Source organism: Elaeis guineensis, chromosome 3 (genome assembly GCF_000442705.2).
Source record: "Elaeis guineensis isolate ETL-2024a chromosome 3, EG11, whole genome shotgun sequence".
Classification (NCBI taxonomy): domain Eukaryota; kingdom Viridiplantae; phylum Streptophyta; class Magnoliopsida; order Arecales; family Arecaceae; genus Elaeis; species Elaeis guineensis.
The window spans coordinates 105,730,737-105,758,464 of NC_025995.2; the positions used below are offsets into that span (position 1 = coordinate 105,730,737).

A 27,728-nucleotide genomic window follows, 5' to 3' on the forward strand; every position below is an offset into this window, starting at 1 on the left:
TCCAAATTTCAATATTACATAGTTATATTTTATATACACGAATTCGATCAGATCAAAATTGGATAATGAGGATTCTACATCGATGATTCAAATCATTGGGTGTAATCTACTATCTCAAAATAATTTATGTATCAAAAATCATATAATTTGAAGACCTCTAACTTATGCATCAAGTGATCAAAAAATATATCTAATTTAATTTTGTTTGAGCTATCCAATTTTGGACTACTTGATGTATGGGCTTAGGCTAGTAATTTTCAAATTATATGATTTTTTTTATATGTAAAAAATTTTGATATAGTAGATCATATTCAATGATTTAACAGTTGATGTAGGACTCCAATTTTGATCTATCAAATCTGAATTCAAATATGATCCAAATATGATCAATCTAATTCTAACATGCGTGTGTGTGTGTATGTATATATATATATATATATATATATATATATATATATATATATATGCGTGCGTGCATACGTACATACATATTTAATGGCAGTTAATCCATGGACAACGGATAAGGTTTAGCAGCTACTTTTAACTGCAAGGAAGTTGCGATTGCATGGTACATATATATCCTGGGTACGTATGCTCGGTCATACGGTGCTTTGCACGCACTAACATTGTCCCGGATGCTGTGAGCTACAAGCATTTCGGATATTTCCGTTGAGGCATGGCCTTCGCATGTTGGCATCAAATAGAATTGTAGTTTTGTCTCAACATTCTACTCCTTTTTTTTTTTTTGGCCAGAAAACATTCCAGTCCTTCAACTGGTAGCAAGGAACCTATAAACGAAATCAACGGGAAAAGGTTTTGAAGGATTGGTCAGTAGGGACTAGGAAGGCTCAACCACATGCAACTTTAGGACTAGACCAACCTCAAAACCTCAATATTATTGCATGCCACCTGCTACCCTGCATTCATGTCCTCGGTACGTCTGTCCTTTAGACTGTCGGCACGATAGTGTTAAAGGTACATACTCACATATGATTACCTCAAAAATTAAAAAAAGGTACCCAAGTATATATCATGTACATTCTATGAGACGAATTCAATTATGACACTATATATCCGTCAAATTTAGCTATTTAAATGTCGTAGATCACGCCTGAAATACTTCCATTTACAATCATCTGCATGCTTTTTATCCATACTTTCATGCTATTATCTATACTTCCATTTAGCTTTTATCTTTTCCTAACAATATATACGAGGTCTGCCGACAGAACTGTAAAACAAACGTTCTACAATCGGCTAACCATTTCAGGTTGATTCGTGCATCTATTCGTTTTCTTCTTCTTATTCTTCTTTTTAGAGTAATTTGTGCATCTATTCAAAGTTTGGTAACAGTACATTTATATAGCTGATAGATAAACAGCTAGCACTACTACCATGGACGGGGTCACCCGCTGATGGTATGCCTTCATATCCAATGGTTGGTTATCTTGCAAGTGCATGTATTAATTATCACACCAAAACAAAACCACTAAGCCTTGTCCAAACTATTTACGTACGGTTATCAGAATTCATTTTTTTGATGAAAATTAGAGATTTTATAAAATGAAAATTAGAGATCTCATAACTTGGCTATTTAATTATCTATTTAACTTCAGTTTCCATCTTTCTGTCCATGCTTTGAGCTAGCTTTGGTAATTTGAATTGTGTATATGCATATTAAAATACAAAGAGTTCCTTTATAGAACTTAGTGATGATAGCCAAAAAAATATATAATTTCTATCATGGAATCAAACTTGCTGCACTGCCATCTACCTTGTTTCCCTTACATGGCCTTAAACCTAAATCCTAGCTAATAGAGGTACATAACTAGCATTAAGAAGAGACCACAATCTACCCTTCATTTTAGGCTTCAAACTAATATTAAGAAGCTCTCCCTTAATGTTCACCAATTCAATATTAAGCATTATCAGGTTATCTAAAGAGGAGGAGTGTCGGTTTGGTTGCATTCCCTAGTTCCGATGATGCCTTCAACTCTTCGGATTCTGGCCTCCACTCCACAACTGTAGGAGGTGGAGAAGGAATGGACTTCGTGAGATCAAGGTTCAAGTCAGGCAACATGGAGGCATTGTCCTCCAGGCAGCTCTCACTATCAGACACTCGATCATTCTCCGTCACAGGGTTCAATTGCTGGCATTCCATGCGTTCATGGTTCACAGGCCCACCTAATAACGTTACATTCCCCGAGTTTTGAGGCTGGTGGAGAGGGACTCTCTGGCTGACATGATGGTTGTTGGGATCGATCCCCATACTCATGAGCTTCCTCCTAAGATGAGAGTTCCAATAATTCTTCACCTCATTGTCTGTTCGTCCAGGCAGCCTTCCAGCTATCAATGACCACCTAAAGCCAAAAAATAAAATAAAATAAAATCAGAAAATCACTATAAGGTTGCTTCTGGTAACTTTGGAACAAGGCTCTATACACCACTGGATCATATGGTGTACTTCATTGGCATCACCCACGTCCTTTGTCATTTTTCATACAAGGCTGTGAATAAAACCAGTATACAAGCACAGCGTGATGTCCTCACCATGAGAATCTTTTTTTGTTTTTGATTGTAAGGGAGGCAATAAGCCACCTGCAATTTATTGAAGGAAAGATAATTTAAAGAGGATTACAAAGGACGGACAGAGAAAAGAAGAAAAAATAATGTAGGAATTCTGTGACACCAGGAATTCGGCACTGGAACGCCATGCCACCACCTCCATGAGCAGCAGCAATTTCCTCGTCTACACAAAACCAGATGAAGAAGGGATCCTTTGTGCACTTGGCTCCCTCTCTCCCCCTCCCAGACTAATTTGCAAAGGAACAAATGGTCCAACCTTTATGTTCATATCCTGTTCTTCCATGAAAATTTACCTTCTAACGTTCGACAGCCAATGGGCCCTAAATACACTCCATTCTCGATCCTCTTTTTCTGATAATCCAAGTCAATGCTACCAAACCATCCAATTTCATTACTCATTTTGCCTTAATGAATAACAATTTCATTCTTGCACCTTATAAAGATCATAATAAAGCCAAAAAAATAATATGTATGCTAATATTGCAAATTTCTGCACATATTAACTAAATCCTCCATGAACAGTTATATGCAGTGAAGCTGCAGACAGTATGTATGTGCACTCATGGTGATCCTACACATCCTAGTATATATATCTCTAGAACTACAAATGAAGAGATCCCAACTGCTATGCACCTCAAAACCTTCTATGTCGGATATTAACCCTGTAGGAAGAAAAATAAAGGACTTCTCGAAGCCCTGTGAGACTACAGGAGGTCGCAAATAAAAAAAACTTGCAACAAAAGCTTCGCGCAGCCTAATCTATTCACCAAAAAGCATTGCCCTCATCAGCATGTTATATATATATATATATCACACTGGACAAGATCGATCCAGTTACTTGGAAAGAAACCTCCACAGGCTACCTCAAGTGTAATTGTTTTTGATCAAAACTTCATACTTACATATACCTTGACCGGTAATAAAATCAAGGTGTTGCACTAATACCTTGTGTCCATGGCATGTTCCGTAGTTTTATAAGCAACAATACGATTTACCATTTACAGCATGATTCTGATGTTATGTTCTGATCATTAGGAATGGAAGCCCTAAGCCATCCTATTGATGTAAATACAAATCATAGAAAACGACTGATCAGTATGAAACTCTTAATTTCTACAAGTTCATTGGTATTAATAAGTACTACTTGTTCTTCATTGAAAGCTAAGCATACCGATTGCCAAGAAGAGCGTGGAGCTTAATGATGAGGTCCTCTTCATCCTCCCCAAAGTTCCCTCTCTTAACATTGGGCCGTAGGTAGTTTATCCATCGTAGCCTACAACTCTTACCGCACCGAAGCAGTCCTAGGAAGAGTAGTAACAATTAGCCAGGGAACCGACGAAATCATTCATAACACTCAGACTTGAGGTGTGCAAAACCTGCAGCCTTGGGAAGTGATCTCCAAGAACCTTCTCCATGGGCGCGGATGTAGTTAATGAGCTTCTCGTCCTCCTGTTTGGTCCATGCTCCCTTGTTGGTGTCTTGCTTATCACAACAAGGCTTCCTCATTGTTCTCTCTCTATTTGTATGTGAGAGAGAGAGATGTGGAGGGAGAGAAAGATAAAGGGTCGAAGGTAATGGAGGAGAGGGCAAAGATGAAGGATATATAATAGAGATTTTTGGGTGGTACAAGTATATGGAAGGACTCAGATGAAGTTGACCATTGACCAGAAGAATGGTTGTTTGGGAGGGGGAAGTGTGGTCTGTTAGTTGCGGTTAGAACTCTTTTTTTTTTTTTTTTTTTTTTTTATCTTTTTTGGTTAGAACTCTTTATTTTGTTTCGGTTTCTAGAACTGCCAACAAAAAGTAGACGAACTTTGTGGATATTAGATTTCTCTTTGGAGAGTGATGGAAGCCGGTTGGTCACACGTTCCGCGCTGACTGATAGCTTTCCCCATGCATCCATACCGCATCCTTAGATTTGGTCCAAGTTTTGGAAGATCGAGGCTCAGAAGGCTTCATCTTTAATACTTTGTGTATTTCATATCCATGACGATAAATTTAAGGGATCGTACATATAAATGCAGTGTTATGAAATAATTATAAAACTATTACATGCACAAGTTACCAACCCGTTGGTTTAAGCATTAGAAAGGCCCAACCATAGATAAGGCACCGTGGGGATGAGGTTGGGATGGGCACTTTTAACCCTAGCGTAAATTATTGATTGGGCCAGCTCCATCCGCTTAGCAATAGACTTGTCCAACCACAAACGAATATTTGTATTCATAGAGAAAAAAAAAAAAAAAAAAGAAGAGAATAGAGCAATACAATGTCCGTTTGTGGTTGAACTAGCTAGTTCACTACTGAGCTGGTGGATCCGGTCAAATCAATAATTTTTTCTTAATCTCGCGTAAAATCTAAATCTATGTAAATTGCAAGTTTGATCTATTAAATTAAACTTAAGCATTACTAACTTGCTGAAATTAATTGCCGATCCTTAATCAAGATGATTGGCGGTCGGTGGCCATAAGATTTTGTACCTATAGTTAGACTAGCATGTTGCAAACCAATAGTTTACATCTCATAAAAGATGAAGCTTTGACAATTTAAAGATGAGATCGTTTCGTATGTCATTACTCGTCAAAGAACAAATAAATAGATTGATAGTTTGTCAAACTCGGTTAGTTCATTACGACAAAAAAAAAAAATCAGTTCTCTCTTATTTTTGAAAAATTCCCTTCTTAATATTATCACAATGATAATTCGTATAATCTCCCGAAATATTCCAGCCTTGAGCTCTCTCTCTCATCCTTGGATTGATTAATAAGTTTCGTGATACTATGCCCAACAAATGAAGTAATAACATGGTTCAAACACTTCAACCACATATTTTCGCTCATAAACATTCCTTTGTTCTTCTTTTTTTTGTTTTTCACGTGCGCTCTACCTTCCCGTCTTGATACTAGACCGGGTCAAAACAAATCTTAGAGCATGACAAATGGATTTCTCACTTACCATGGATCCGTGGAAGTGCAATCTAGCTAGCACCAAAGGCGGGAAATCATGTTCACGTCTGACGAATGAAAAATTTTGGACCGGTTGGTTGTTGGATGGAGATGGCAGACCAACCCTGGGATCTCCTTTCGCGCTGCTGGAAGACACAACAAATGGTATAAGATATACATGGTGAAACTAGAATACCAGCCAACCGCGAAGACAAGCGACGGATGAGGAGGTTGCACATCGTAATTGTTCAAGGCGGGTTGTATCCTTCGCATGATGATAGACCTTCTTCCGCAATCTCAACCGTTGGATTGCATATTGCACGGCTCTCAAAGATTTCGACGCGGCCATTGCGCGATCCAACGGTTGGCATCGCGAGAGAAGGTGAATCATTCTTTCGCGCGGAAGATACAACCCGATCCCAGGCGTGAAATGACCCGTTGCTTCCATCATCGGGTCAGCGTCTGGGACCTACAATTGTACGTTGGCAGGGACGATTGAGTAGTTTCAATTGCTTGGAGTCACCGTTAAAGATATCCACCAAGCAAAAACTTTTGATTGGATGGCTTTCTGCAGAGCAGACGGTGACGCTCCGTGGACTGAACAGGCTTGATTTTACATCGTTCCTTCGTCATCTCAGAATATATTATTTTCTGATCTTATAAGGTATATTCACATTAGATTAGAACGATCCGTATATTGAAAAAAAAAAAAAAGAAGGTATCTTTGAATGATGAGATTTTATATTGAACACGATGAAAAAAATGATATTAAAATATATTTTTATATAATTTTATATCTTAAGATAGAGAAATAAAATATTCATACCAATCAAGATTAAAATTTTGTATGCCATATTAATGAATAATAATAAAATCTACTTATAAGATTAGCAACATTATCTTTTTCATCCATACATCCCAAAAAAATACCGTGCCATGATTATATACATATGGTACAATTTGTTTCAATTTAATGGAGGTTGCAGTTGAGAGCTTTATCTTGAAAGTTTATTCTAGCACCGCATGCTCAATAATAACATACATTTAAAAGAGTTATTATCATCCGACGACATCTTATCTAATTTATTAATTATATTATTTAATAAAATCAAAAATTTAATTATTTAGATACTATTTAATCACAAAACTATTGTATCAGCTGAGATATCAATATATCGATTCCTATGGATAAGGCTTTGAACCATCTTGATTTCCTTCAGATTCTTCCATTCCTGTGCCAACTAAGATTGATCATGGAGAAGTTTGTTCGCCACGGTCGGAGACCTTGCATACGGCCCCAGCGCGGCGGGCCTGAACCGCGTCCCCCGACCGAGTGATTCCAGCTGTTACCACAGACCAGGACAGAAACAACAAACACAGCTGGCAGATCTCCATTGGATTTGATGGTGGGAGCTACATGGCATATCCGTTGGGTCCAATGCTGTAACAACTTGAGTCTTTTTCTTAAGTAATATATAAAAAAAATTTAATTATCAAAATAATTTAAATTTAAACTTATTTATTAATTTGATGTAAAAATGATAAAATATCATTTTGAATGACATTTTATCATGCCACGTCACCCCCCAAAAAAAAATAGAAACGCCATTTGGTATGGCATTTTTAAAAACGTCATTCCAAACGGTATTTTTAAATACGTCATATCATTTCACGCTTTTAATTATTCCCCAAAAAAAATAAAAAAATAGTAAACAAATTAAAATTAAAATTTTAAATTTATAAAAAAATAAAAATTATAATTTTGATAAAAATAAAAATTATCATTTCAAATTAGTATCCCCATTTCAAATTATCTTTTAAAAAAAATTATAAAAAATAATTATAAAAAAATTAAAAATATCATAAAAAAGCATTGAAAAGAAATAGAAATTATAATTCAAAATGTTAAGAAAATAAAAAATTTAATTTTAATTCAAATAAAAATCATCATTTCAAATTACAATCTCCTCTTAAAATTAATTTTTTTAAAAAAATATCATAAAAAAATTAAAAAAATTATTAAAAAAATAAAAAAATAAAAATTATAATTTTGAATAAATTTTTAAAAATAAAAATTCAAATTTTAATTAAAATAAAAAATAAATTTAAATTATTTTCTTCATTTAAAATTAATTTTTTTTAAAAAATATGTAAAAAAAATATCTAAAAAAAATCTTAAAAATTTGAAAAAATAAAGAATACCATAAAAAAAATGAGAAAGAAATCAGAAAAAATAAAAATTATAATTTTAAATATAAAGAAATAAAAATTTTAATTTTAATTCAAATAAAACCGTCATTTCAAATTACTTTCCCCATTTCAAAATATCTTTTTAAAAAATATCTGAAAAAAATTGTTGAAAAAAAAATACCATAAAAAAAGTATTTAAAAGAAATATAAATTATAATTCTAAATTTTAAGAAAATAAAAGAATTATAATTTATATTCAAAATTTAGAATTATAATTTATATTTAGAATTATAATTTAGAATATAATTTAGAATATATTCAAAATTTAGAATTATAATTTATATTTAGAATTATATTTTTCTTAAAATTTAGAATTATAATTTATATTTCGTTTAAATTCTTTTTTTATGATATTTTTATTTTTTTTTCAACAATTTTTTTCAGATATTTTTTTAAAAAGATATTTTGAAATGGAGAAAGTAATTTGAAATGATGATTTTTATTTGAATTAAAATAATTTTTTTTATTTTTTATATTCAAAATTATAATTTTTATTTTTTATGATTTCTTTCTCTTTTTTTTATGGTATTCTTTATTTTTTAAAAATTTTAAGATTTTTTTGATATTTTTTTACATATTTTTTTTAAAAAATTAATTTTAAATGAAGACAATAATTTAAATTTATTTTTTATTTTAATTAAAATTTGAATTTTTATTTTCAAAAATTTATTCAAAATTATAATTTTTATTTTTTTTATTTTTTTAATATTTTTTTTATTTTTTATGATATTTTTTTAAAAAAATTAATTTTAAAAAGGAGATTGTAATTTGAAATGATGATTTTTATTTGAATTAAAATTATAATTTTTATTTTATTAACATTTTGAATTATAATTTCTATTTCTTTTCAATGCTTTTTTATGATATTTTTATTTTTTTTTATAATTTTTTTTATAATTTTTTTTTAAAGATAATTTGAAATGGAGATATTAATTTGAAATGATAATTTTTATTTTTATTAAAATTATAATTTTTATTTTTTTATAAATTTAAAATTTTAATTTTAATTTTTTTATTATTTTTTTATTTTTTTTTGAAGAATAATTAAAAGTATCAAATGATATAATATTTTTAAAAACGCCGTTTGAAATGACGTTTTATCATTTTTGTATTAAACTGATAAATAAATTCAAATTTAAATTATTTTAATAATTAAATTTTTTTTATATTATTTAAAAAAAAACTCGTAACAATTTTTATTTTGCGTAGCTTACCCATGAACCCTTTTCTCCTTTATCTAAAAAAAAAAAAAAAAATCTACGGTAAGTCCGTTCGCATACGGAGCCCTCCATCTTTTTTTTTTTTTAATTTTATTTTAAGAAAAAAAAAGAAAAAGAGGAGAAGAAGGTGGGGGGGGGGCCGCGTTCCTCCGTGCGCGCCAATCACCGCGGGAGTCCTCCGGGGGGTGGGATCCTCCGTGCGACGGGCTCACCGTAGACTTAAAAAAAAAAAAAAATGAACGCTTTTCTCCCGGGTACAGACATAATGCAAGCTTTATCCGACTCATCACATCTGAGCAAACAGAGGTTTGTCATCAGTCACGAAAGCTGTTTCCTGTTTTACTGAAACGGGTAAGCTCCACCTCTGGTGCATCTGTTTTTATTTTCTTCGGAAAAAGCCCATAGACGAATATATCGCATACAGAACTTGGTATCATGATACGGGGGAAACAATTTGGTCGGTAGACGGGGTTTCCAGACGGTAACATTTTAGGGCCAGACCTTGCGTCCAGTTTTGCTCTAAACATAGTGATGCCACGATAGCTTTTAACCCTCATCAGAGCTCCGAATGGAAGCCGTAATGGTGTTTGTATATCTCTGGAAACTTGAATTGTTAAAACACATACATGTATGAAACAGTTTAATGCCGATTAACATCTCTCTTTGTATCTACACATATTTCTAGATTATCAGAGTTTTTTTTGATCAAAAAATCAATGATAACCTACACAAAGTTGGCAAGGAAGCATTTCAACCTGAGATGTTTCACGCTACTTTGGTAAATCTTGTACTCATCAAGCGTATCAAATTTCAATAGAACTCGATAAGTATGGAACCGCATTACTAACTATTTCACTGATAAATAAATATATTCGAATGAACTGTCAAAAATTTACAATGAATAAACTCGATCATGCAATGCAGAGGGCAAAGAAGCTTTACGATCATTAGAGGATGACATTGAAAGGCATCTGACATTATTGATTCCTTCTCTTTTGAGGGCTTTTGGATTGACACCTGCCTTGTGAGCTGCAATAACCCCGATAGCTTCCCAATAATTTAGGACCTTCACCTGAAGAATGAGAAGAAATGAAGTTCATATATAGATTTTTGAGTGTGATAGCTAACTGGTGCCAGCAAGAAAGGTTTCAAGTGAGTGATGCATACCACTTCAATCCCAAACTTCTCAGGTGTATCGTCGAGCACTGTCTCATTCTCCTGAACAGCAATTATCAGAGGCTGCAAAAAAATTATACTCACACCTTTATATCAAAAAGCATATCCACTTAAGACATCACAAGTCGTCAGCATTTATATGAAAAAAATGATCAAAACTGATAACTAGAAAAAATTATGATATAGCAATTAATTATTCAGGAAATAGGCTGCACTTGAGACAGCTCTACTGCACAAACAATGCTCCTATGAGTCTAATCAGGGCAAAGATATAATGGAACCATCTTCAAGTCGGTAAGTCAAAGAGGATTCAAGAAAGGATGCTTTTGTAAGCCTTCAAAAGATATGTCTACAGCAAAACCAATAACTCTTATGGCGTACCTTATTGTTTGTCATGCTTCTTGCAAAAGCAAGAGCACCATCCCCTCCACAAGCATCAGCAGGAAGCATTACACTGTCAACATTACTAGCCGCTATACAATCACTGTCCAAGGATCCATGTTTCTTTGTCACATACTGGGGTGCACAACTTAAACCAGCAAGCACACAGGGAAGAAAGGTATACCCAAGCTGCAGCATAGATAAAGAGAAAGGCATGTCAATACAAGTATTGCTTGCCAAAGAAATCAGTCTCCAGGTAGCAAACACAACTTCATAGCTGATATTTTGTGTATTTTTAAGCAAAAAAAATAAAAATAAAAATAAAAAAGTTCTAAAACCTACAGTATATTTCATTATTTTGAAAACCTTCTTCCAGTTATTTGAGGTATAAAATGTTCTAAAAACTACAGTATATTTCATTATTTTGAAAACCTTCTTCCAGTTATTTGAGGAATAAACTTAACCATGCACTCATTAAGACACCAACACACACACACACACAATGCACGGATTCAAGAAAGACTGCCTGAAGGGTACAAAATGGGATGATCATTCAGCCTGCATCCATTTGAAAACCATGTAGATACCAAGATGCAGAAGAGGATGTCAGTTCAGTAAAATACAAAAAACACCAACAAATTATCTTCATTCTAATAATGACTTCAAGGGTGAACCAGTAATCTGGAGTTTTGATGTGTGTTTAATACATAGCTCTCATATATTAGTGAGTGAAAAAGAAAAGGTTAGATTTTCATATGCTTTTGGTAATGCTTACATTTGAAACATTAAGCAGAAATGCTAATTCATATGCCATAATTGAAAACAATTGAAGGCTTAAGATGACACATTAACTTTTCTTTTATTATTTGGTAAGGATTTGATGATTTTGTAATACATTCCTTTCCTGTCTTTTAATACATTTATGATTCTGTTCTTCTTGCTGAATATTTCAATTAAGACTCTTAGGTACTACTCATATTTGTAATTCTGGGTGTCAAAAACCTAAATTCACACTCCATACATAAAAGAATTGAAGCGGAGAACAATGACATGTTCGCTTTTCTCTTCATTAAAGTTTTGTACACGTCAAATTCTTTTCTCATTTTAACCTCTCTAAAGCAGAATGCAGACATAGCTGGAGTGTAACAATAAAAAGATTTCTATGTCGATCTCCTTTTTAAATGGTGAGCCATTGATAAGAAATGCTTAGGCAGACCAACTTTTCACAATACACACCCTTTAAATAGCTGAGACGCAAATCCTGAAGCAGCAGGAAAGATGGAATTTATTAATTTAACCAACACACCCTTCAAAGTGTTTTCTTTCAGAAAGAAACAATATAATCCTCTTTTACCATATCTAGCCTTGTCGTCTAGGCATCACACTAAAACATCTCAAGAAGCCTTAATTAGCTCTTGAACTCTCAAATCTCCGGTCTCTATGGGTTGGGATCTTGGTACTGTTGGCAGTGTGAAGTCAGGATTGGGAGAATTGGTATGACCTGAGCTTTGTAGGTTTGAGAGAACCAGGACCAGAAAGAACTTGGGATAGATATGAGACTAGAACCCTAACCATTGACATGATAGAAAAAAATGGTAGGCCAATAATCTATACCTTTCTAATTAGTTATATTTCTCTACTCTCCACAGGTGCTACCTGATTTTGGGATTGGATTACAAATCAGATGGCATTATCGGGCTAGTCATATGTGATCCTCTAAGCATAATTTTCAAATAAGATGTATGTTCAAGGCCCTATGGCAAGTATAAGTGTGTAAGATTGGGCATTATGAAGGTGGGTTTGTCCAAGTAATTTTCATTGACCACCTCATATATGAAGCAAAATCAATGTACTAATATAAATAATGTGAAAGGCATAACATCCAGCCACAAGGCAGACAAGCCTTTTGTGCAACATTCCCCCTCCCATCCACTCACATCTCCCCTCTCCTTATAGACACTATTATTTAATGGATTCACCCTTTCAATAGAGTTTTGCTATCTTTGGCCTTGAGAATTAAAGAAGTGCACCATCCAAAAGTGGGTATCTGTTTATCACATCACATAAATAATAAAAAAATTGCAATTGCTGGAGAGATCGCAGACACCCATGCTTCTCCCCAAATGCATCACATGTGCCCAATATTAGCATACATCTAACCTTTTTTTATTGATGCACTCCATTGTATCCATTAGACAGAGAGGGAGAGACAACAAAAAGGAACTTGAAATTTGAGAACCCTACCAAATGATGAAGAGAAAATACATCAGTATTTTAATTTCTCTTAATTTTAATCTATGGAAATATTTTTCTGCTCTTCCAATTACAAAACAGAGTCTTTAACAAGCATATGACACACAAAATATTTAACAGACACATATTTTGTATGTCTAATATTTCACAGAGATATGGGCATAATGGATTAACGATATTAAAAAAGGAAAAAAAAGACTGACAAAAAAAAATGATGCTATTTTACTTTGTGTCTATTATTCATGGAGCACATATTCACTTTCTACCCTTAAAGTACAAATGGTAGCATTTAAAATAATTTTCCTTTTGCTTCCACTTGAAAATGGTGAGAAAGCAATATAACTTAGCAAATTCTGAAACTCAATAGAAATCTATTGCTTTGACGTAGAAGGCATGACTAGAAGAACGATATTTCCTCAATGTCATTTGCATTTCATCTAAGCCAACTATTTCATTCAAAAGTAGTATATATTTTGGTTTTCCCTGAGAGCAATAATGGCATAACCAATTAATCCCTCTATCAAAATTGTCCTGGATTAAACATCTATTGAGCTAAGCTTCTTATACACTACTGTTGCCTTAATATTCCTATCATTCTTTTTCCGGATATGTGGAGCATGCATGGCCGAATTTTCTTGGTCTAACCCTGTTTGCCAATATAATCAAATTTGATTTTATTCAATGATTCAATTCTCTCACATGTTTCTTGATGTGAGTTGATCTCATAGCCTTTCCAAACTTCCAGATTTCACTTCTAAAAGGAGCACTCTAGACAAATAAAATAACTGCCCTTCCACAATTCACAGGCCATAAAAATTCTTAATATTTTTGGTTACCCGTTGAGTAGTGATTTAATGCCTGCTTGAAATACAGAATTGTAATCATATCAAATGTTTACCAAACCATTATTCTAGCGATAAAGATTCCTCTATCCAGTCAATCCAGTGTTATTCTGCCAATGAAATCCATATTCTGGTTAACAAGATCTTATTTCAAGATTTTGTATCAAATTCACCTAATCCAAAGAAACTAAGAGAAAGCTTATTGTGTCTTCAAGACAGTGCATGAGGTTGTTGAGAGTGTAGCAACCAAAATTTTTTGAGTGCAGACCAACTATTAGGCCCAACGCAGAACCAACTTCTTGAAGCCTGTGAAATCCCTCACAGAGAATCTCTGATATTTAAAACTTAGAGATGACCAATTTATGCTTGTGAATGAAGTTCTTTTAACTAATAAAAATTTCATGCTCCCAGTTCTCAAGGGAAAAAAATTTGCATCCTTGGAGGTCTTCCATTAACTGTTATCCAACAGAAATGTATCTACAGCAGGAGTAATGCATTCACCATTGGACATTTAACAAGAATGTTATCAAGAGTTCCAGAAGCTTATGTTAACTTTCTATGTATGACAATGAGTTGTTTAGCATGGAAAGATTGTATTTACCTCTTCAGCAGCAGATCTTGGAGACAGTAACGTCCTAAGAGGGATAGGTGATACTGCAGGTGCATGAGCACAGGGGATCTGGAACTCCTTCACAACAAGATGGCTGATAATTGCCTCAACTCCTGCCAATGAATCTACCCCCTGCAAAGGATACAGGATGTCAAAACAGTTCTGATGTAGCATCCAGGGCAACATTATGCTCACCTCTCACACACTCCCATGCCCCAAAGCGAAGCATTCCTCTTTTATTTTCTTAAATCTTGTTCAAGCCTTGTTTTACATATAGCATGAAACAGAGTATTCGCTAGCTATATCAGTATATCTGCTGTCGCTAATCTCCTAAAAAATAATTCCATATGACAGATGCATAAGTTGAAAGTAAGATGACAAAAAATCTCCATAAGCCACTCAACAGACTGATGGCAAGAAAAGCTAAAGGCATCTAGCATAAATAAGCAGACACCATCATGCACGTTCCTGTCATGAACACAATCAAGTCATGATATTAATTTGCAATACCCACATCATATATTAAATATTTAATTAAAAAAAAAAATATGTCCATTGATAAAATGTTTCAAGAGAGACACCAATCAGTTGGAAAAAGAGCATGGCAAACTATGGAACATCACCCAACAGATATTGAATAATAAAATTTACTTTCCCAAGTCTATAGTCTTCCATGTCTTCCATATCGTCATCTGGAAAGCGCCCCACAACTGCAACTGCATTGATGTGTGAATGGCTAACTAACGTTTGTACAGCTCTTAATAATGAATCAGGGTGCTTGATCCTTCCTGTTGATTTCCCACATTTTGGATCAATCCATGTCTCAACCTATAAAATAAGATAAAGCTCTCAGCTGAAAAATTAGCTTGGTTTTACTTTTGCTTTGCTTTTAACAAAATGTTTAATGATAGATTAAATTCTTCATATGCATATCCATATAACATGATAAAGCAATCACATGCTCGGTAAAGGAAGAGATTGCGCATAAAGTTTATAGTGTTGTTTCAGTGTCCAAGAGTTCCCATTGTCAAGAGATCTGGGTACCAATAGCTATCTGAGAATCTTGCTGAAAGTCTAATATGTCAACAACTTATAATGATTCCCATATCAAATGGAAATATGCTGCCAACAACTATATATTGACATTGGAATTCAAGAGAAGTATCAAGATCTTGATGGTAGGCAAAAATCTTAAGAACTGGGCTTCTATTGGTTTGAAGGTGTTCCTTAGAGCCCAAGTCACAGGGTTTTCAGAACTTCAGCAATTAACCCGATCAAATAGTTGATCAACTGAAAGCCTTTTGATTGCAAAGGTTGGGCTATATATGGCCAAAAGTTATTATATGTAAAATTTCAAGCATTCATCTTTTCACCGAAATGTTTATAATTTCTCATGTTCCTTATATTGTCACCACTTATCAATGGTGACGTATGCACCAAATTTTTATATCAACTGATCAGCAAGCTATGAAGAAGCAAATGGAACATAATTGTATAATACTCTAGCAAATTTTTGGGCCCTGTATATCATAACCTGTTAAATTTCATTTGCCTGCTTCCATATGCTCTCGCCCTTAAACTCCAACCCTGCAATTTTTTCTGATTATTCTCTATTCTACAAAAATAGCCTTTTGTTATGTTCACCTTTAACAATATTTCAATATGGTTGGTGCATGCAGTGTCCTGTGCATGCTCCTCACATAAACCTAGCCTTCAGGGGAGACTCTGTCATGAAGAAATTTTGATAGTTGTGCCTTTTTTCATAATTGGTGATTTGTTACTCCCACATCTCTCTCTATCTCTTTCTCTCTCCCTCTCTGTGCGTGTGTGCGCACGTGCGCGCGCACGCACTCACTTGTCAAGAGAATGTATATTTTTAAACATTCAGACAATTTGAATGATACATAAATTCTTATCTCTTCTTCTTTGATAGATAATGAAGGTAACTACAATATAACAGCAAAGAAATACAGCTGGACATAATCTCACATTCTGTGTGACAATCACAGGAAAACAATGACCAAATAAGGCCAATGCAATATTAAAAAAAGGGAAAAAGAAAAAGAAAAAGAACAGCTCGATATGATTAATGGTAGTCAAAAAGCATACAAGACCAAATTCTCAAGAAAATCTTTGATATTATAGCAAATGCAACCTTAGAACAAAAAGTGATGCTCATCAATCAATATGAAGCTATCAGTGACTACTTCTAATTAACTTCATTAAGAAGAAACTATGCATATAAGGTCACAAGATCCAAACATATAGGAGAAGTCACAACATTAACATCAAATGAAGATACAAGAAGAAGCTTGCACATATCTGAGTTCCCATTCATCTAACCATTAAATGAATATATGAAAAACATTACAAAACATATTTTAGTTGTTGTTCTATAGCAGAAGATGATGCTCTAACTTGTAGTATCTTCTTTTTCCCTTGTAGGTAGCATGTTCATAGAGTGTACCTTCAAAGGAGCATCTGTAACCATATATTCCACAATAGGCAAGCCTAAGGAAGCTCTTGTAGCATCTGCAACCTGCAAATGGCGAATTCTGAGCTCTTCCTCCATTCCGGCATCGAGTACCAAACCTACCTGGATTCAAGCATAGAATTTTGTAAGGCTAATGTAAAGACCAACAAAATCCATATGAAATCGCAGCTCTGATATTGGGAGGTTATGTATCCATGCATGCTTATGTAATTGTGTACGCATATACATCCATGTATGTTTGCTTGTGACCAATTTCTTCTTCTATGAAATGCATGAACTCTATTTTACATTATCTATTAAAAATGTTTGTTCTAAAATGAATTAAATGTTCCAAATTGGAATGGTGTTAATGATTGTTTTGCCCTATGTCAATCTTACTCATTTTAATTCTTTTACAAAATACGGAACAAATCAACAACTTAACTTATTTTCTTCATAATGTGGATAAATGTACCTTATTTTGGTGGACAGGTTGTAGAGCCCAAGATCCTTCTGCAAACCTGTCAAGTGCATATCCCTCAACGTAAAGAACATTTGGCATTGGCCAATAAAGCATTGCCGCATTTAACACCTGCCATGCTAGAATATGCAGGCTTTAGAAGCGTCCATGATAGCAGTATCTATTATAATCATGATTGCTTTATGACATGCTCCATAGACATCCCGCCACACAAGAGAGATCACAAGCAACAAATTTGATCGGAACAAAATGATGGGGTTGATTGAGACTCTTTACACGGGGAGGTAACTTCGATCAAGATGTGCCAGTTTTTTTTGGTTCCATAGGAACCAGGCATCAAACACTTTGAAGTCAAGTAACTATGTCCACACGTAACCGGCATCCAAGACAGATTTGAATTTAAGATTCCAGTGCATGGGATCCGAGTCCTCGTGCCTGACACGAAGGCTATTGGTGGTGGAACGACAAACAACCAAAGAGGTGATGCACGCAAAATGGATCGAGTCCAAAGTCGGGCAAATCCCAACGAATTTGGTCTCTGGACTATCTACCACACATGTTCCGATTGTACTTGTGTCCATAATACTTGAACCAAACCTACGTCTTGGTGGACTCAAATGGAGCCCGAGTCTAGTCTAACGTGTTCCATGTTTCAGAGAGGTCTACCCAAACACATTTTTTGCATCACTGAGACCAAAAAAAGACCAAAAAATGCCATCAGACGCGGATAAGAGAGGAGAGGAAGAGGAATACGTTGGGATGGGAGATGACGCAGTCGGCGACGGAGGCGAGGGTGCGGGCGACGGGCAGCGCGTCGCCTGCAAAGCCGCCGATGGACGCGCCCACGCCGGTCGGGACAATCAGCACCGTCGTGTATGGCCTCCGGAACTACAGGATTTACCGGCAAACAACGAGCAAACGCTTGGTTAGAAGCCCTGATGGAGGGCCGGGGGGCGGTTGGGGTTAAGAGGTGACATGTATACCTTGGGATGGGGAAAGGCGGCCGAGCAAGTGACGCGGAGGTTGGACGAAGAACGGGCTCTCGAGATGGGCAGGGAAGGAAGGGATGGACGGATGGAGGCTCTCCCCCAGTAGAGCGGACGGGAGTGAGGGAGCGCCATTTGGAAAGCGAATGGACGGAGAGGGAAGAAGTAGAATGGATGATCCCTTTGGCCGAACACGAAACTTGAGACTTGCCTGGGACCGAGTTCTCGCATTGATTTTTAATAATGCACCCGAAAGTCCGCTACCTCATCCGCATCGGGGTGCATCTTTCGCGCTAAAGGAGGATTCACCCGAATCCACCGTTGGATCATCCACTGATCGCCTTGAGATCTGCGTTGCGGATGAGCGCTTTCCGATCTGTACGGAAAATGATCAAGTGGTGGATTCGCGCATCTCTGTGCCAAAGATGCAACCCCCATTGGCCCAGATACCTCCGTTATATTATTCGGTACAGAAGTTGCACGCGTTCAAACTTGGAAATACTGAATCCCGGTCCAGTCTTGGTCTGCTCTTGATTCGACTGACCCCTTCCGAACTTTTCTATCCTTTTTTTTTCTTTTCCTTTTTTTTTTTTTTGACCTAGGCCCTCCCCCGGAATTGAGCAAGCAAATTCATACCAATGGTACTTTTTTTTTTGCAAGACATACTGGTCGAGTGTCTTGGTCAAATAGATTTTTGTATGATTACCAAAAATGGACTGCATAATTTCTTAATGTTAGATTACAATCGTATATTTGTAAAGGTGCTAACTTTCCAAGACGATAAAGACTACGATAGCATAGAATGTAATTTGGGATCAAATCCCATCGGATTAAGGATATTAGAGAAGGGCTACCTTCAGCCTATTACCATATTTCACACATAAGTACACAAGGATGAGTAATTTAATCCAATCCAATCGGCAATTTGAATTTCTTTCTTTTTTTTTTTAATATAAATGAGCAGTTACACCATTTTGATGTGAAAGCAGTCTAATAGATTAAGATACAAAAGATCCCACAGGATAAACATAATTCTATCTTCAGAACCAATCGCCAGAATGCTCCATCACGAAAGCCGCAACCCAATCTGTAGCAGTATTTGCCTCTCGGTAGACATGCTGCACTTGGACCGCAGCAGCATGACGGAGCATACTCCTGATGTTCCGGATGAGTGGGTGAGCTTCTCGATGTTTCACCTCTCTCTGGATCCAAGTAATGATGGTAGCAAAATCACCTTCAATGTAGATCCTGTCTACTCGAAGCTGCTACTTAATGAAAATGATGCCCGTCCAGGTGGCATGAAGCTCCGCTTCTAGAATAGAAGGCTCAACAAGATAGGAGGCACCGACAGCTAAAAGTCTAACATCAGGATCGCGAATGATGAAGCCTGTGTAGCCCCTTCTGTCTCTGATACTACCATTAAAGTTCACCTTGATAAACTCCGAGGGAGGAGGCTCTTAGGAGATGGATAAAATCTTATGGGTCACTGTCGGGGTAGCAGGAGAGCTCCAGAAATAGGGGTTGCCAAAGAACTATGTAGCAGTGTTAAACTGGATGTACTCCACAGCAAGGCAAGTAACTCTCTCCAGAACCCGATGAGCAGGAACTATATCGCTCTCAAAGATCAAGCTGTTCTTGAATAGCCAGATCTGATAGGTGACATAGGCCATCCGACCATCTACTGCAGTCGTCCTGTCAGTGACACTCCGATGGATGAGATCCAGAAAAAAGACCAATTACGAGTCCATAGTCAACTCCCAAGGGTGGCCGCCTGCCTGTCTCTAGATAATCCTTGCCCTAGGACAATGCAGAATGGTATGCTCAACTGACTCATCCTCCAAACTATAGCCGGATATAAGGTCGAGATCTTGGAAGGTCGTGAAGTAGGTTGGCGCTGTCGTCGTGGTCTAGGCTTAGGAGAGGAGGATGGTAAATCAGGTACACCACAGCATTGTTAATCAAAAAATCTATCACGGAGGAAATCAGTTGCATCAAACTGGTCTCCAAACCTATTCCATTATCTATTATTAAAAAATAAATAAATAAATAAGTAGGGTAGCTAGCATTTTATTTGTTATACTTGCCTATATGTTTGTTCTACCTTTTACTAGCCCTCTACTGCTATTTGAAATCCTCTGCTCACCCAACTCACAAGCTCCAAGGTGAACCATATTTTTTGGACAGAGGCTGGCTGGTTGCGCAACTAACTGCATAGCTGACCCTAGAGATGGCAACAATACCCATCTCAAATTGGATCGGATGGGGTTGCATCAGGTTAGATCAAATTGGTTGGATCTCACAAAAAATCTCCAAGCCCCAGCTTCTACTGAAAGAGACTGTGTGCTCTCAAAACCTGAAGCCGCAGCTTTTACCGAGAGAGATAGTGTGCTCTCAAAACCTCCTTCCAATCTCCCTTAGGTGCTCTCCCTCCAATCTCCCTCAAGTGCTCTAAATCCCCATCATAAATCTCCAAAAAAAGGAATGAAATGAAAAGAAAAGGAAGTGAAAAAAGAAAAAAAAAATCAAGCTACATGGGAAAAGGTCTTACCTTTCAATTTTTTTTTGTCTTTCATTTGTTTTCCCTGATTTTTTCTCAATATTTTTCATCCCCAACAATCCCAATCTGGTGGGAAACTTGGAGCGGCCAAATAGGGCCCCCACCCCCCACCCCTTTTTTCCTCTGTTTCTTCCATCCTCGGGAGTCTCCATCAGATGGAACTGGGTGAGGCACTCGATGGGTCGTGCTGCTAGCTAACACACAACAATTAATGGGAATTGACTGATGTTATAGATGAAGTCAAAGAGTGGTGGAGAAAGCTAGGGTTTGTGAAGGGAGGGAAAAGGCCTCGATGAGAGGCAGTGTGATCATCTACCATCGAATGTCAGGGGTTTGGTGAATGTGAGAGAGGGCGGAGAATGGGGGGCAGCAGATTGACAGTGATGATGGGAGAGAGATAAAAGGTCATGATGTAGAAATGATAAAATCGATTCGATCTGATGGATATGCATCCTATCTAAATTCGATCAAATCTAAAAAATAAGATTTGATTAGATTTGGATTCGAATTTGAGTAAAATTCAAAAATTATAGCACGGATATGAATAGGATATAGGTAGTACTATTTTCTATCTGAATCCGATCTTACAACAACAAAATAAGTTATTAGCGATGAAAATTTATCATCGTTAATAACCTATTTTCGTCGCTAATAGTTATTAACGATAAAAATTTTATCGTTAATTTTTTATCATAAATAATCACGTCGTTGATAATATTTTACGATGAAAAAATATTTCATCGCTAATAATATTTATTTATGATGAATAATTTTTATAATTAAAAATATTTGATAAAAAATTTTAATCATACAAAAAAATTATTTAGACGAATTATAATATCGCTAATAAATAAAAAATTAATAGCGATGAAAAATTTTTCATTGCTGTTAATTTAATTAAAATTTTTTGAAAAAAAAATTTTAAAAAATTTTACGTTGTAAATAACAATTTTTGTAACAAAATTTTTCATCATTATTAATTTAATAATAAATTTTTAAAAAATTAAATTTAAATAATATTAGTGATGAAAAACTTATATCGTAAATACGATAATTTTTGATGAAAATTTTCATTGCTAGTAATTATTTACAACGAACACTTTTCGTTGTTATTAATTATATATAAAATTTTAATAATTTTATATTTATTGAAAATTAAATTGTCATACTAAAATATTTTTGGCGACCAAAATTTCATCGAAAATAATTCCATCACTAATAATTTAAATATATTTTTTTAAAAAATAATTTATGAATATATATTTTTAATTTATATCTATAATATTTTTATAAATTTAAAAAAATAAAATAAAAAATTTACACAATAAATAGATAAATAAATTTTATTTTTTATTATATTTAATTAAAATTATAAGATGTTTGAAATAAAAATAAAAAAGTATATGAAGAAGTCGTCAAGTGTCAGCATCTGGAGAATGAGCTGGAGAAGGAGAGTGCTTGAAAGAGCTCGGATCGGTCTGCTGCTATCTCATCAGCTGTATTGTCTGCTCCATCTGCGTCATCTGCTCCATCATCTGGATCTAGAGCTGCTGATACTCATCGATGCGTGCAGCCAACTCTTGAGTTCGTTGCTCAGCCTGCTGTCGATCCTCGACAGTCTGCTGTTGATCCTCGACAGCCTGCCTCTGCATCTTCATCAGCCGAGTCTCGCACGTAGAATAGATGTCAGCCCTAGATGAGTGTGAGGATGAAGGAGCAGTGATCCCATATCCTAGACCTCTAACATAATAGGATCTCATACCAAGCACCTGATCACAGATCTCATCATCTGTGGGTACGATCGAGCCCTCAGGGATAGGCTAGGATCTCATGTCTGTCATACGGTCCTGAAAATTAAAGTTATAGCTATTTTAATTTTATAATAAAAATCAAACTGTGAATAAAAAAAATAAAAAAATTTACAAAGAGCTCCTGACTCTCTGTCGTCCACTCTCCTGACCATCGCTAGTGGGTCCGCTGGTAGATATCGATCCTACCAGAAAACTCGCCACTCTCAGCATCTCTCTGCAATTTGAGAATTAATTAAAAAAAATTTAAATAACTAGAGAATTATATGCTAATTAAAAATTAAAAATTATCTACCATGTACTCCATGTGATGAGCGAACGATCTCAAATCCCCACAATGTGGTACCATTTGTCTCGCCTGATTCACGATGTTTTGGGCACATCTTCTCTGTATAGTTACCAGTCAAATTAGTAGATAATAAATTTAATTTAAAAATAAATGATTCAATCATTAAACTCTAAATAAAGAAGAAGTTTGGATGTGTAACCTGATATGTCGGATCCTCGTAATATCGGCATATGACGGTCCAGTCATCCATAGTGATGCTGTCATAGGGCTGTTGTCACACTGCTTTCTCCCCATGATCCTGCACCACATGGCACCAATGCTGATGTATGTGATGGCAATAATCTCTGAAATGCAACGATAAATGAGTGTCCATGGCTCACCTCATACGATCCTCCTTAAAATCAATGATGTCGAATACACCCTACCAATAATAAATATTAGAAGAATACTATGCAAATTAAATATTCATAATATAATTTATTTTACCTGTAAATGGGTGTACAAAATCTCTCTCTGAGCTGATAAAACGTGATGCCAATCGAAGAGCGTCACGAAGGCATAGCTGCGGCATATGATACCCAGCTCAGTCTACCACGGCTCGCACCATTCCCTAATGGGCCTAGTGTAGCCAGCTAGTATCTCGATCTGAAGATGCTGTCTCGGATGCTCGCATTTCTAATACTCTAGAGCGAGGTTCTTCGATAGACCTCATCTTCGCCTCACTACAGATGAAGACTGGTCTGAAACAACAATAAATAAATCATTAGTATGATAGCTATTCAAATAAAAAAATTAAATTTTATTATATAAAAAATATAATAATACCACTCGGGCTCATCTCACTTAGATCAGCCTCACTGGGATCCGCCTCACTTGGATCTGCTGGTGCAGGACCCTCTGACAATGGAGTTGGTGCAGCAATGGAGATCGGTGAAGGTGCCTCAACCTTCGAGCTAGACTGTGAACGCGAACGTCGTCGTCTATCTTCTGATGCCATATCTACAATAATTGACACATAAATGAATATAATATTGAATAATAATAATAATAAATAAATTATATTCTAATGAATATAATTATATCGCATACCATTATTGCAAGAGAAGATTGAACGAAGAATATAGATCTATTCATCAATATTCATATCTTCTTCGATGTATAGATCTTCCTCCAAATCATAATAATCGATATATGTGTCGTCTTCTATCTCATCATCATTTATCAACTGATCATCGTCCTCCAACTATTAACAACAATAAGATTATTACTTTTCTAAAAAATTCGAATACGAGACATCCAAGAGTTGATCTCGATGAGGATCGACTTTTGAACAGAAATCTACGGCTTAATGTAATTGAACTACTATCTCTGAATATGCATTCGAAGATGGATTTCTAATTTATCAAAAAAGAATAACTCTATATTAAAATTTTTTCATCAAAAATTTCAATAAAATTTTTTTAAAAATAAAAATATTTTTTATACTTAATTATAATAAACAAAAGCATACAAAATAGCATATAAAATAATTAAATTGTAATAAGTAACAGCAATGTGCATTGTGTCAGTGAAAAAAATTAATTAATCAAATAATTAAAAAATTTCAGCAGTAATACTAAAAAATTTATGCAACAAATATAATTAATCAAATAATTTTTTCGATCATATTTTCATCGGCCGACACCCTCTCCGGCCCCATCTCCCTCGGTCGCCCCCTCCCCGGCCCCGACAGGCCCTTTCCCCTACTCCATCTCCCACGACAGCCGGTCGCCCCCTCCCCGGCCCCATCTCCACTAGTCGACACCCTCTCCGACCCCATCTTCCTCGATCGCCAGCGGCCCTGTCCCTGGTCCCATCTCCTTCGACCGTCGACAGGCCCCCTCCCTGGCCCTGTCTCCCCTAACAGCCGGCCGCCCCCTCTCCGACCCCATCTCCTTTTTTTTCTTTCTTTTTTTCCTTTCTTTTCTTTTCTTTTTTTTTTATTTTTCCTCCTCCTTTCTCTCTTCCCTTCCTCCCCGCCGCCAACACCCTCCTCGGCCCCAAACCCCATCCCCGTCGGGCCGATCACAGTTGTCGTCGGCCTGGCACGACCCGACCCCATCCCCATCGGCCCCCCGATGACCCGAGAAAATATCAAAAAAAAAATCTTATCGCTCGACCGATCACAGTTGCCGCCAGCCCGGCCCGGCCCTAGCCCCATCCCCGCGGCCCCCCGGTGGCCCGAGAAAACACCACCAAAAAAAAAAAAAACTTACAGCCGGCCCGGTCACAGTCATCGCTGGCCCGGCCCCATCCCCGTCGGCCCCTCGATGGCTCGAGAAAATACTAAAAAAAATAAAAAAAAAAACTTATCACCGAGCCGGTTATAGTCACTGCCGACCCGACCCGCCCCGGCCCCATCCCCTTCAGCCCCCCAGTGGCTTGAGAAAACACCAAAAACAAACAAAAAAAAACTTACCATCGGGCCAGTCACAGTCACCGCCGGCCTGACCCGACCCGACCCCATCCCTACCGGCCCGACCCGGCCCCATCCCCACCGGCCCCTCGATGGCTCGAGAAAACATCAAAAAAAAAATCTTACCAGCGGCGGACGGCGAAGGAAGGTGACGACGACGACGATGGACGGCAATGGTGGATGAATGCGGTCGCGGACAATGGCGGACACGACGACGGGATGCATCGGCGGGGAGAGGGGGGAGAGCAGAGAGGGGGAGGAGGTGGGGGGATCGGTTTCGCACGAAACAGGGGGGAGGGGAAGAAAACAGGTTTCGAGAAGGGACTTGATGGGATGCAAACTATTAGCGACAAAAATATTCACCGCTAATAATTAATTTTTATCGCTAATAATTACTTAAAAAATATTATTCATGATGAAATAATTTTTTTTTGCTAATAAGCTTATTGACGACGGAAAAAATTTTCGTCGCTAATAGTTTCCGTCAAAAAAAATATTTCTCGCTAAAAAAATTTCCCATCAAAAAAAATTTATTTATGACAAAAAGCTTTCCGTCGTTAATTAGGTTATTAGTGATGAAAAAATATTTTCGTCACTAATAATTCCCACCAAAAAAAATATCTCATTTTTCTGTTACAAAAGTTTTCTTATCAAAAAAAATATTTACGATGAAAAGCTTTGCATCGTTAATTAGGTTATTAGTGATGAAAAAATAATTTTCGTCACTAATAATTTGGTCAAAAAATAAAAAAATTATTTACAATAAAAAATATTCATCGTCAATAATCTTATTAGCAATGAAAACTAAAATTTCATCGTCAATAATTCTATCAAAAAAAATTTTCACTAAAAAATTTTTTCATCTTAAAAAATTTCATAAAAAAAATTATTTATGATGAAAACTAAATTTTAGTTGTTAATAATCTTATTAGCAATATAAATATAGTTTTTGTCAGAAATAATTTTTATAAAAAAAAATTTCAATAATAATTTCATAAAAAATTAATTTTAGATTTTTTTCACTAAAAAAATTTTCTATCAAAAAAATTTAACAACAAAAAATGACAGTAAAAAATATTCATAATGAAAAATAAATATTAATAAAAAATTTATATAAATAGTTAATTTATAATATTTTTTAAAAAAATTATGTATATAAATAAATTATATATATAAAAAAATTATGTAATCATGTACTGTCGAAAGAGAAGTATTTTTCTACTGATACATTGCAGATATTAACTAACAATCAAATATAATTTATAATTAAAAAAATTTAACTAATTAAATTTACTTTTTTAGTAGCAACACTGCCATGAGTTGATCGAAAAATTTGAATAGACATCCGAACTCAAATTTAATCTGTGAGCAACTAAGACCCTTGAGATCTGATGTAAAAAGAGCATAGTAGAAAGGATAATATCTGTTCAAGAGTATGTCAATCATAGAATAAATTTTGAACTAGATAGCAATAATAAGAGTTTAGCTAGTTCAAGAGTATTTACGATAAATAATCATCGCATATCAATTAAGATCATGAATGCACTCTGGAAAAATAATACTGAAAGACCCAGCAAAGGCCTTCCACATACAGTTTAAAAATATATGACACAATTTAGTCCATCAAACAGTTGATAAAGTTTTATTATTTATACAATTGGAAGTTGATAAAGTTTTGTTCTTTATAAAGATCAAGTACCATATGAATAACTTTTTTGTGGATTATGTTTTAACGTATAAAGATCTAATATCATCTCCTTTCTATGTTCTTGGGCAGATATAAGGTCTTTGTACTTTGTGACCTTTGGTCAGTCTATAGAACCAACAACCTATGCAAAATTGAGCAATGAGACAGATTCAGATATACTTAGAGATGCAAAGTATTATCGTAAATAATGATTAACTTTTAATTTTTTTCATCATAAATAATAAACTATTTATGATAAAAAATATGTTTTCATCACAAACACTAAGTTATTTACGATGTAATATTTTCATCTTAAATAATCTATATTTTTTATATTTTTTAAATTTTTTATTTTTTTAGAAATATTAATAATAAAAATATTTTTATCATAAATAATTGACTATTTACGATGAAAAAAAAATTTATCACTAATAATCTATAGTTTTTTAATTTTTTTAATTTTTTATTTATTAATGATGAAAATTTTTATCATAAATAATTAGTATTTATGATAAAAAGTTATTTTTTATCATAAATATCAATTATTTATGATGTAATATTTTTATCATAAATAATCTATAATTTTTTAATTTTTTAATTTTTTTTAAATATTAATGATGAAAATTATTCATCGTAAATAGTAGATTATTTATGATGAAAAGTTAATTTTCATCATAAATACTCAAGTATTTACGATGTAATATTTTCATTGCTAATAATCTATAGTTT

The 27,728-nt window shown here is 35.1% G+C and overlaps 2 protein-coding genes across 3 annotated transcripts; both read right to left on the reverse strand.

Moving 5' to 3' along the window:
* Nucleotides 1-1,677: 1,677 nt before the first annotated feature.
* On the reverse strand, nucleotides 1,678-4,178 carry LOC105041192 (MYB-like transcription factor 4). Of its 2 annotated transcripts, XM_073254243.1 has the most exons (4): nucleotides 3,963-4,178; nucleotides 3,758-3,887; nucleotides 2,551-2,598; nucleotides 1,678-2,360 (listed from the first exon to the last, which is right to left on the reverse strand). In XM_073254243.1, exons 1-4 carry the CDS (start codon nucleotides 4,090-4,092, stop codon nucleotides 1,934-1,936), a joined length of 735 nt encoding a protein of 244 aa, XP_073110344.1. In that variant the 5' UTR covers nucleotides 4,093-4,178; the 3' UTR covers nucleotides 1,678-1,933. The 2 variants fall into 2 exon arrangements, with proteins under 2 accessions (XP_073110344.1, XP_010916352.1); XM_010918050.4 differs by lacking the exon at nucleotides 2,551-2,598 and having other exon boundaries at nucleotides 3,963-4,176.
* Nucleotides 4,179-9,827: 5,649 nt separating this feature from the next.
* On the reverse strand, nucleotides 9,828-18,338 carry LOC105041190 (uncharacterized). Its single transcript, XM_010918048.4, has 9 exons — nucleotides 18,201-18,338; nucleotides 17,971-18,105; nucleotides 17,212-17,328; nucleotides 16,731-16,859; nucleotides 14,915-15,091; nucleotides 14,255-14,395; nucleotides 10,559-10,747; nucleotides 10,169-10,240; nucleotides 9,828-10,073 (listed from the first exon to the last, which is right to left on the reverse strand). Exons 1-9 carry the CDS (start codon nucleotides 18,336-18,338, stop codon nucleotides 9,894-9,896), a joined length of 1,278 nt encoding a protein of 425 aa, XP_010916350.1. The 3' UTR covers nucleotides 9,828-9,893.
* Between the last annotated feature and the right edge of the window lie 9,390 nt (nucleotides 18,339-27,728).